This window comes from Budorcas taxicolor, chromosome 11 (assembly GCF_023091745.1).
Source record: "Budorcas taxicolor isolate Tak-1 chromosome 11, Takin1.1, whole genome shotgun sequence".
In the NCBI taxonomy this organism is placed as follows: domain Eukaryota; kingdom Metazoa; phylum Chordata; class Mammalia; order Artiodactyla; family Bovidae; genus Budorcas; species Budorcas taxicolor.
In genome coordinates, this window is record NC_068920.1 from 89,244,854 (window position 1) to 89,257,009 (window position 12,156).

At 42.9% G+C, this 12,156-nt stretch overlaps 1 protein-coding gene across 1 annotated transcript in view; it reads left to right on the forward strand.

The window, feature by feature from the left end:
* Nucleotides 1-4,331: 4,331 nt before the first annotated feature.
* The window catches only part of MSH2 (mutS homolog 2), an 83,989-nt gene continuing 76,164 nt past the window's right edge, over nt 4,332-12,156 (forward strand). The window contains exons 1-2 of the mRNA XM_052649449.1: nt 4,332-4,569; nt 11,021-11,175. Of these exons, the coding sequence (XP_052505409.1) occupies nt 4,359-4,569; nt 11,021-11,175 (366 nt within the window). The 5' untranslated portion in view covers nt 4,332-4,358. The remainder of the gene's footprint in view (nt 4,570-11,020; nt 11,176-12,156) is intronic.

Below are 12,156 nucleotides of genomic sequence, written 5' to 3' on the forward strand. Positions count from 1 at the left end.
TTTAAAAAAGAAAAAGATGTCTTAATTTTCAGCTACAAGGGCCCTTTTAAATCCTCCTTTCTCTGAAACTGCAGTGACATGGTTGACAGCACTTCACTTACTGTCTCTTTTTAATAATGGGATAATACAACCAAATTACAAAAATTTTAGAAACTAGAGTGGTGGCAAAATTGGTGTTGAATTTCTCATGGGCATATTATCATAGAAAACTGAACTGACAATAATTTACTTTCAACATTAAGTTAAACGCATCAAAATTTACTAAACATTTCTCTATTTTTGGTTGTTTAAAAATCTTACTACTTCTTTGAAGAGCCTGTTTGTTAGGTGTATGTGCTTTTTTGCCCAACACTTATTCTGATTATAAATAAGTAATAATTATTATAAATTTGATAAATATGAGAAAAGTAAAAACCATTTGGGGGTAATGGTTTTATTGTGTATGTTAGTTGCTTAGTCGTGTCCGACACTTTGTGACCCCATGGACTGTGGCCTGCCGGCTCGTCTATCCATGGAATTTTCCAGGCAAAAATACTGGAGTGTGTTGCCATTTCCTTCTCCAGGGGATCTTCTCGACCCAGGGATCAAATCCAGGTCTCCTGCATTACAGACAGATTCTTTACCCTCTGAGCCACCAGTACTGCACCCTATCAAGCATATGATGTCTTCCAGCTATACTTTGGCAAAATCCCTCATCTTTTATTTCCAGAAACTCATAGTTTCCTAAGTGGGGCTAGAAAATATATAAAATTTCTGTAAGATACACTATTTCATATAACTTTCAAAATTATCAGCTTCCCTCATAGCTCAGTTGGTAAAGAATCGGCCTGCAATGCAGGAGACCCCGTTCAATTCCTGGGTCAGGAAGATTCCCTGGAGAAGGGATAGGCTACCCACTCCAGTATTCTTGGGCTTCCTTGTGGCTCAGCTGGTAAAGAATCTGCCTGCAATTCAGGAGACCTGGGTTCGATCCCTAAGTTGGGAAGATCCCCTGGAGAAGGGAAAGGCTACTCACTCTAGTATTCTGGCCTGGAGAATTCCATGGACTGTATAATCCATGGGGTTGCAAAGAGTCGGACACGACTGAGCGACTTTCACTTTCCAAAATTACCATAAATGTTTAATCTGTGCACAAGGCTTTAAAGAAAAGATGCTGTTAAAACAATTTCTTTAGAGAGTTTACTGGTGGCCTAATGGCCTGGGGTTTAGTCCCTAGTCAGGGAACTGAGATCCTGCAAGCCACATGGCATGCCATAAAAAACAAACCAAAAAACCCCAACAAACCAAAAGAAGAAAGCCCAACTTATTAGGCAAATTGATTACAAACACATTTCAAAGTATTACTTCAAGCTTGTCTCTAGGCAGGGTAATTTAAAGGTCCCTCTTGCAGACATTTTAGAGGGAAAAAAGTCCTCTGGATCATTGTTATTAGTCTGGATACAAAGAGTCTCTGAAATCATTAGCTATCTTTAAAGTCTGGTGAAAGGTTACCATCCTTGGCCAAGGCTGATAGCCTTGTAGATGAATTTCTAGACTTTATGCCCATTAAAATCAACCAGTAAGTAAATGTCAGTCGGTCAGTCGTGCCCAACTCTTTGCAACCCCATGGACTGCAGCCCACCAGGCTCCTCTGTCCATGAGATTTTCCAGGCAAGGATACTGGAATGGGTTGCCATTTCCTTTTCCAGATCTTCCCAACCCAGGGATCAAACCCTGATCTCCTGCACTGCAGACAGATTCTTTACTGACTGAGCTACAAGGGAAGCCCTCAATTAATAAACAAATACATAATTCAATGAGTAAGTGAAAGACACCGTCTGGGTGGGGGAAATGTGATGATAAACAGTGTAAAGGCTTTTAAAAAAAACATAAAATATTTTCCAAGCTATTACCTCATTTAATCCTGACATCACCCTTGGAGGTTATGACTATCATGTTGCCTTCCTCTGCACTCACTATTTATAATGTGTATGGGGAAAGGGGAGAGATGGATGGCACTTAGGCTAAGGTTATCAAAAAGCAGTGGTTGTTGTGATATACAGTTCATTCATTTACAGACATTTCCTGTGTTCCTCATATGTGCCAGGCTCTCTGGCACATAGATAGTTAAACTTACAGAATCTGGAGACTGAACTCTAGCTCAATCACTTACTATTAGTTCTGGATTTTGGGGTAAGCTACTTCACATTTCCTAGTTTCAGTTTCCTCATTGTAAAATAAGAATAACCATAGTTCTTAACACTTAGAGTTGCAAAAATTAAAATGTAAAAATAAAGAAAAGTTAATAAAATGCTGATAACATTGGCCATTATCATTAACTATAAATAAATATAATACTCATCTGTGTTCTTTCCAAGTGTTTGGTAAGAGACAGGTAAACAGATATTTCTAAAACAATGCAGCAAATATAATATGGATATGAATATGAATAAGGGAAAGACTGAAGGCAGGAGGAGGGGACGACAGATGAGATGGCTGGATGGCAGGATGGACATGAGTTTGAGCAAGCTCCAGGAGTTGGTGATGGATAGGGAAGCCTTGCATGCTGCAGTCCATTGGGTTGCAAAGAGTAGGACAAGACTGAGGGACTGAACTGAACTGATGAATAAGATGATACTTCAGAAGATAACTCAACTAATTACAGCTGGACAGAATGGGCTTCTTTCAGGTTTGGGCACTGAAGAATGACCAGTAGTTTGCTACACAAAGGGCAGGGAAGGACCTTTCCAGAGCAGAGGGACAAGTTTGTGTTAGGTATTGAAAAGTAAGAGGAAGTTTATTTCTGCAGCTGGAAGAGCTGGTGTGAAAGGAGGGAACACTAAACCAAGCAGAAGATGTAGTCAGCAGTCTGACAGCTCAAACTTTCTCTTCTTCTGAAACTATTTGAATTTTAACATGTAGGTCAGTGGTTTCTAAACCGGGCTGATTGTCAAGAATTTCCAGGGAGCTTTCTTAAAAGATTCCAGTAACATACCTTCAGAAATTCCAACCCATTAGGTGGGGGTGGGGCCCAGGAACACCTTCGAAAAGCCCCCAGGGGGAATTGTGCAGCTTTGAAACAGGGTTTGGGGCAGCTTTCATGGGGGAAGGGTGATCAAACAGGAGAGTGCAATACCTTTTGTTAGGCAGGTAACTGTGCAGGATGTATCCTGACCTCCTTCCTTCAAGTCTTTGCTCAATATTAAAAAAAAAAAAATCCAACCCTCCCCACCCTGTTCTTTACACCTAAACACTTCTAACAGTTTACTTACTATAAGTTTGGTGCTGTTTTAGTTGCTAAGTCGTGTGCAACTCTTTTCCGACCCCATGGATCCTCTGTCACTGGATTTCCCAAGCAAGAATACCGGAGTGGGTTGCGATTTTCTTCTCCAAGGGATCTTCCCCACCCACGGATTGAACCAACGTCTCCTACATCACCAGGCGGATTCTTTTACCACTGGGCCACCAGGGAAGCCCTACTGTAAGTTTGTGAAGTCGCTCAGTCCTGTCCGACTCTGCGACCCCATGGACTGTAGCCTACCAGGCTCCTCCATCCCTGAGATTCTCCAGGCAGGAATACTGGAGTGGGTTGCCATTTCCTTCTCCAGATCTTCCCAACCCAGGGATGGAACCTGGGTCCCCCGTATTGCAGGCAGACGCTTTACCGTCTGAGCCACCAGGGAAGCCAAACTATAAGTTTACTTAGCATATTATCTGAATCCATTCACTAGAATGTAAGCTCAACAAAGGCTGTGATTTTTCTCTTATCTTTACTAATCCTCAGATCCTACGTCTGGCGCAAAGCAAGTTTTCTGTTTTTGAATGAATGAATCAATCAAGGGGTGAAGTCTTGGCTAGGATGGAGTTTGCTTAAAAAAGAAAACGGAGGCAGCTGGAAGGAGAGGGGCATAGGTTAAAAAAAATACTGTGATAGGAAGGCTAGTTTTTCCTTGCTTTCAAGTTTCTTTTTGATTTCATTCTCTTGCTTACGGGTACATAATAAACTCAAAACCAGCCGGAACCTCCCACCTGACCTCTTAATCTAGCTATTCCTCCACCTGGTGCCCACGCCTGTGCAGCCGAGAAAACCCGGAGAACTAACTCTTTCAACGATGGGCGTCTGCCAGCGTCGGCGCGCGACCTAGGCTCACGCATGCGCATTATACAGAGTCGCCAGCGTGCGCGGGAAGCTGGGCCGCGTCCGATTATGATTGGTTGTTGGGGTGCACTCCCACCCACCGAGTCGCAGTACTGGATGCTGATTGGGTGTCTCCGCAGAGGCCAGACGCGCTTGGGGGGCGAGGGAGGGGAGGCGGGAAACATCTTGGTGGGTGCGGGGTCGTGCAGTTCTCTCGGGCGGCTGGCGGAGAGGTTTCGAAATGGCGGTGCAGCCGAAGGACACGCTGCAGCTGGAGAGCGCGGCCGAGGTCGGCTTTGTGCGCTTCTTCCAAGGCATGCCGGAGAAGCCGACCACCACAGTGCGCCTTTTTGACCGAGGTGACTTCTACACCGCGCACCAGGAGGACGCTCTGCTGGCCGCCCGCGAAGTGTTCAAGACCCAGGGGGTGGTCAAGTATATGGGGCCGACAGGTGAGGGCCGGGACGGCGCGGGCTCGGGGCGGGGGGGTACCCCGCAGAGTGGCTCCTCTCAGGAAGTGGTAGGGTGTCGGGCCGGGAGGCCCGGGGGCGGGGACGCTGGTGTCTCGTGGGGGCACTGCGCGTGCTCCGGTCCCTGCCTGGCCGAGAGGGGCGCCACCCGCCCCCTGCCCTGCCTCCGCCCTAACTCTGTCCCTCGGCAGTTGCCCGGGATCAGAACTAATAGCAATCGCCATGTGCCTGGCTTCATGCGAGGCGTTTGAACACATTGTTCTTTTTTTTTTTTTTTGCAGTCCGCGTGGGTGTCTGCTTCTCAGCCCCCGCCTTGGCGCTGTGGATCTCATCACAAACGCTGCCAATCCTCGTTATCACAAATGCCAGTCCAGGATTGAAATTTAGAATAGAAGGGGTTTAGGGAGACCGTTTTAGGTCACCATCGTGTTTTTACTTATTGGCAGAACGTCATTTATATCGCTGTTCAGCGCAGGGACTTACAGTGTCTACAGTTGCTAGGCACAGTATTGGTGGTCGGGACCTTGAACTCTGGAGTCAGATTGCCTGGATCCAAGTCTTAGCCCCTCCTCCTACTAGCTGTGTGTCCTTGAGTTAGTCATGAATGTCTGTGACTCCGCTCGGCATTCAGCGCCCTCGGTAACCTATCTCCATTTCTCTAGCATTATCTCTCCCTGGAAAGCTACTACAAACTTCTCACCCTCTGGTGAGTTAGGTGTTCTAAACATCTTGTTTTATTTTAATCTTTTATCCCTGACTCTTTTGTGAATGAACATTCTGGAAGGAGTAAGGAGTTGCAGGCTTTAGACCTGCCTTTGCCGTGTGCAGATGGGATGTTACTGAGGAAAGATGTTTAATTCAGCAGACAGACATTGAAAGCTACCTTGTCAGGCGGGGTTCTGGACACTGGGAGTACATAGATGAAAAGGCAGTATCCCCACCTTCACAGAGCTCCCTTTAGTGCATGTCTGTGTGCTTAGTCTCTGGATGTGCTAGGCTTTGTCGCTCAGTCCTGCTGGGGACTCTCTGCGACCCCATGGACTGAAGCCCGCCAATCTCCTCTGTCTATGGGGATTGTCCAGGCAAGAGTACTGGAGTGGGTTGCCATGCCCTCCTAGGGGATCTTACCAATCCAGGGATGGAACCCAGGTCTCCCTCATTGCAGGCGGTTTCCTCTGAGCTACCAGGGAAGCCCCCCTTTAGTGGAGAGCAAGGTAGAAATCTCATTCCAGTTGAAGACCTGTGGAAGATGCTGCAGAACAAGTTACAGAAGAGGCGGAGACAGGGTTGCCAAAGACTGTAGTCGGCAGAAGAGGCATTATAAGAGAGGCTAAATTTCACTTGAGTCTTGAGAAACCCTGTACCTGTCAGCAGGAACTTTCCCTTTCCCCTCAGTCCTCCCAAATACAGGCAGCCACAAATCTGCTTTCTCTCTCACTCGAAACATTGGTGTTGAGTGACTTCTTTCACTTAACATTTTCAAGTTTCATCTGTGTTAACAATCCTTCATTACTTTTTATTGCCAAATATTCCAGTTGTATGGATGTACCATACTTCATTTAATCCCCTTGTTAGTTGAGCCATATTTGGATTATTTTTTGAACCTATATTTTTAATGTCATCTGTATCCATTCTCTCCTTCCCTGTTGTGCCAGTGAAGAGAGGAGCCTTTTGCTGTGGTCTGGAGCCCATCTCCTCTTCTCACAGATGGCTTTCTGTTGATCATTTCTTCTCTTTGTCTGGTTCATCCTGTTGGCATTTAGTCTTCTTCATATCCTTTTGTCTGCTTTTCTCCGACTCTAAAACAACTAGTGATACATTATTATTATTATAAAGCCCTGCTACTTGTGTTAGTACCCAATTTATTGATGAGAAATCTGAGTCCTTAGAAAACAAAATTCCTTATCCTTTGTCTCTTTGGCTGTCAGAACTCAGCTTAGGAGGCATCTCCTCCTGGAAACCTTTCTTGACTCCCATCTTAAGGCTCCCTGCTTAGCTGCCCCTCTTAGGTGTTCCCTGCCTTAGGACCTTCTCCTTACCAGTCTCTGCCTCTGAATCCCAGCCCCTGGTACAGTGCCCACGTGTGAGTCAAAGTCGCTCAGTCATGTCCGACTCTTTTTGACCCCATGGACTATAGTCCATGTATAGTCCATGGAATTCTCCAAGCCAGAATACTGGATTGGGTAGCCTTTCCCTTCTCCGGGGATCTTCCTAACCCAGGGATTGAACCCAGGTCTCCCGCATTGCAGGCAGTAGCAGACACACCATCAGCTAAATGAAGATGGGGGTTCCAAGTTATTCCTGAGGCGGAGAATCTTGTACCAACCTGAGGTTTTTCTTCTGTGCCAGATGGAGGCTGGTTAGCTTTCTCTTCAGCTCCCCTTCAGTTTTTCTTCCTGGCTTTCAGACCTAAAGCATACAGCCAAACTCTTCACCAGAAACATAGAGTAACTATACATCTGGTGCTTATCTGTAAACAAGACTTCAAATGCATTGCCACATCAGTGTGTCACTTGTTTGAGAGAAATAGTATCTTTGGAGGATAACAGTATCTTTGGAGATGGTTTGACAACCTAGCTGGAGATTAGTAATGGAGGAAGTGTGAGAGGCCTTGGGGGGAGGGGAATCACCTCATTTGCCTCTTCACCCACCACTTTAAAGAAATCTGCACTGGGGACTTTCCTGGTGGTCCAGTGGTTAGAACTCTGTGCTTCCACTGCAGAGGACACAGGTTTGATTCCTGGTCAGGGAACTAAGATCCCTCATGCTGCTTGATACAGCCAAAATAAGGCAGTGCTGTTAATGTGTTTCCCTGTTGAGTGTGTCTATAGAAAGACAGGATTACTTTGGATCCCTCCGCCCTTGGCCAGGCAGATAACTTTGATGTGCAAATAGATGTAATAATAGAGTGTTGGGGCTTGTGGATCTGAGAGTGCTTGTTCATGTGTGCGAAGCATTCAAATTCCAAATCAGTGCTGGCCAGACAAGTATGCTGGCACATCCTACTAGGCTTATTTAAGAATTGTTTTTGAATTATGTGCCAGACCAGTGTTTTTTTCCTCTCTCCCCAGACGTGTTTTTGCTGAGTTGGACTTTATGTTTTGCCTTCTAAATTAAAGGATGATATCACTGTTTTGAAGCTCATTGCTCTATTTATTGGAAGTTGTTGACCGATAATTACAGTGGCATTTATAAACATCTCTGGGAGAAATTCCTCTCTAATTTTGTATTGACTGTGGTTCAGTGCTTTCCACGAGCAAATTTTTTTATGATAATATTTCATCATATGAATAATATTCAGTGTAGTGTTAGTTGCTCAGTCATATCCCACTCTTTGCCACCCCATGGACTGTAACCCACCAGGCTCCTCTGTCTATGGAATTCTTCAGGCAGGAGTACTGGAGTGGTTACCCATTCCCTTCTCCAGGGGAATCTTCCTGACCCAGGCATCAAACCCATGTCTCCCGCTTTGCAGCGGATTCTTTATTGTCTGAGCTACCATAAATAATGTTTCTTATGTATCCAACTGGATGAGCTAATAGGTTGTCCAATAGTTCTGGTTTGCATGGGGACTAAGAGGGCTCCTGGGGTGCTGGACTTTCAGTGCTAAAAGTTGGAGAGTCTTGGGCAAAGTGGGATTAGGTAGTCACCCTGTGTGCTCGGCAAAAACTGGAAATAGTTTAAATGGGGCCTACCATTCCACTGAGGTTCTGGTCCTGAGTGAGTCTTAATTGGGAGAAATGAGACTATTGCAACCTGGATAGACCTTAGATCTCTCATACGCTTCTTGAGAATGTGAGTATAGACTTTGCTGAAGGAGTAACATTCAGAGTAGACATAATTTTCATGCAGCTTACTTTTCTAAATGCAAGGTAAAGAAAGGTAGTCTATTGAAGTCTGTGGCTGTGTTTTACTTGCTGAGTTGAAAACTGGCAACCTAAATAATGTTTTCTTAAAAGTTTGAGTTAATTGCCTATTTTAAAGATTGGGTGGTTTCATGAAAACATGCAGATTTTGAGCTTCTTTTGGAAATTCTGCATAGTTGGAAACTGGGCAGATTAGCAGTAGCTTGAGTCCAGTGGCTGCTCCCTCTGACCTAGTGAGTCTAGCTTTTTCTTTTACCTTGTACTTTCCTCATTTTGTCACAGTTCCCGCATTTGAAGTCATTTGTCATCTGTCAGTTGTGTTCTTCCTTTGGCTTTCTCTGCTCATTTGATACCTGCCTGATCCCTGTACCTGGTCCTGGACTAGATCATAAGAAATGATCTAATAACTTTAGAGAGGCAAGATTTGAGCCTGTTTTCAGGGTGTCTGTGACAGCGGGGGTGCTTGTCCACTGCTTATGTAACTAGTAAAATGATATTGAAAGTATCAGCTGTGTCTTGCTGTACAAAATAATTGTATTGTGTCATTTAATTAATTTGTATTTGTATTTAATATTTGTGCTTGATACAGTCTACTGTTAAATTTAAGTCTCTCATAAGATCCAGACTTGTCAGAATAATCTGCACATATATTCTGTAGTTTTATTTCTGAAATTTATTTGACTGTACTGGGTCTTAATTGTGATTTTTATTGCAGCATGTGGGATTTATTTAGTTGCAGCATGTGGGATCTAATTACCTGACCAGGGAGTGAACTCGGGCCCCCTGCATTGCGAACATGGAGTTTTAGCCACCGGATCACCAGGGAAGTCCCTACAAGTATATTCTGAATTACCTTTAAGTGAATCATTGCTATTACCTGTATTATTTGAAAGTTGAGTTATAATTCCATTTGATGGTATAAGTGATTTTATTTATTTTGTAAAGAAATTGTTATTTATGAATCAAAACTAAGATGAGATTCTGTAGTCCATCTAAGATTATACATCTAAGACTATCAGGTAATATGTGGCTCAGCTGGTAAAGAATCCGCCTGCAATGTGAGAGACCTGGGTTCGATCCCTGGGTTGGCAAGATCCCCTGGAGAAGGGAACAGCTACCCACTCCAGTATTCTGGCCTGGAGAATTCCATGGACATACAGTCCATGGGGTCACAAAGAGTCAGACACGACTGAGCAATTTTCACTTTCACTTCACTTTGGCACTATTGATATTTTTGACCAAAGAGTTAATCTGTTGCTGTGAGGGGCTAGCCTGTGCATGGTTAACAGCGTCCCCTCCTCTACCTACTGCTGCTGCTGCTGCTGCTGCTGCTGCTAAATCGCTTCAGTTGTGTCCGACTCTGTGCAACCCCAGAGACGGCAGCCCACCAGGCTCCCCCGTCCCTGGGATTCTCCAGGCAAGAACACTGGACTGGGTTGCCATTTCCTAGATTATTCCCTTGCCCCAGTTGTGACAACTTAGATGCCCCCAGACTGTGATAGTGGCCACTAGGGGAGCAAGATCTTCCCCAACTGAGAACCAGTGATATGAGATGAAGACCAGTAAGTTTTAAAACTCTGTTGACTGGATAGTGAAAATAAATGGCATTAATACTTTACAGATGGTGGTGTTAATTGGTATAGCCAACCAAGGGGGATAGTCTGGCAATATTTATAAAAATCACACGTATCATCCTTTGAAAAAATCCAGTTTTAGGACTTTATCTCAGAGTTACACTCTAATGTTTAGAGAATGAAGCACATGCAAGATTATTTATGTAACCTGTTGTAATAACAAAAATTGGAAAAATCTATATGTCTATCACTTAGATATTAATTATAGAACTTCCTGAGGGTCATTGAAATGTTGCAGCTGTAACAGAAGGAATCTGATTATGTATTAGTGAACAATCTTTTAGAATACTAAATCAAAGTTAAAAAAGATATAGAACAGTATGTATAGTGTGGAGTTAAGAAAAAAAAGCAGTGCTTTATATTTGTCTGTGTGTGCGTGCATAGAATGTGTTTGGAAATATATTCTATGAACTGGTAACACTTGGGTGGTAAACTGAATGTGTAGGGGACAGTGGTGAAAAGGAAAGTCTCCTTTTTGATGTACCTTTTGAACCTTCAATTTTTGAACTATGTTACCTAGAACATTTTATCATAATTAGTAATTTATTTTATGGACCTTCTGAAAAAATTATATAAATATTATATTATTATTATGTATATAACTATTGTAATAGTTATTATATAAGACTTTTATCCAAACTTGTTAAAAACAGATGATGAAAAAAGATAAGTAGCATCAGCTGTATATATATTTATTCATTTTTTTAATCTTAATTTCTTATTTTGATATGTAGTTGGCTATATTTATCCACCGTATTATACCCTTCACCTACTAGAATCTCTGGGACATGAAATAGGTGCTTGATACGTTATTGAGTGAATGAATTACTGGGAAAACAACATAGCTTGGGGGGAGGCATTGTCTTAGGTCTTGAACACTTCTGACTTTAAATCCTGAAATCAGTAACCTGTATTTTTAATATTTTTCTTTAGGAGCAAAGACTCTGGAGAGTGTTGTGCTTAGTAAAATGAATTTTGAGTCTTTTGTAAAAGATCTTCTTCTAGTTCGTCAGTACAGAGTTGAAGTTTATAAGAACAGAGCTGGAAATAAGGCCTCCAAGGAGAATGATTGGTATTTGGCATTTAAGGTAATTCTCTTCCTTTTAAATTTAGTTGTGTTTTTAAGAATAGAAAAAATAAAAACGCAAGAGGATTCTATGTTGCTTTAATATTTTACCCAGGTGTTGTGATGGTAAAATCCTTTGGGAGACTTCAATATTCTTTAGCATGTGGTCTTTAAAATCACAGTTTAATAGCAATTCAGAAATGCAGTAACTCCTTATGAGTATGAGTACTCTGAGCTTTGTCACTGTCACTGAAACTCAAGTAATTAATAGCTTTTACGTAAAGTTGAATGCCAGCATTAAAGAAAATTTGATTTTTACTGGTTTTGAAGTAATATCACACAAATTAACATGTTCTGGGAAACTCATTTATACAGATTTGTAATGTATTTGGCTTCTTGTGTATTCCTTTCTCTTTCATTTGACCGTAATTTTTTTAAAGTCTGGAACTTTGTTTAATGCTGATCATATTCCTAGGTGTGTCTAGAAGGGCTTGTTGTGCTTCTAATGCCTCCATGGACATGATTGTGCTAGCTTGTTTTATTTAAGGACTGTATTTTTAGTCTGTAAAGTCGTATTTTTCTTCACACACAGTACATTCTCTCGTAGCTCAGTCAGTAAAGGATCTGCCTGCAGTGCAGGAGACCCTGGTTCAATCCCTGGGTCAGGAAGATCCCCTGGAGAAGGAAATGGCAACCCACTCCAGTATTCTTGCCTGGAGAATCCCATGGACAGAGGAGGCGTTCGGGCTTCAGTCCCTGAGGTTGCAAGAGTAGGACACAACTTAGTGACTAAACCAATACATGCACATTAATACTGGATAAAGGTTAAAATGTTGGGGAATTGAGATTTATCCTTGCAGGGGAATAAACATGTGGTAAGCGGGGGACAGTGCACTGGGCTTGCAGTTGGTGCATGTCATTTCTTTTCTCCTCTGGGTGATCTTGGCAAATTTCCCAGCCTTCTCCTATAACTGTTTCTTTATAAATGTAAAATTAGAAGGTT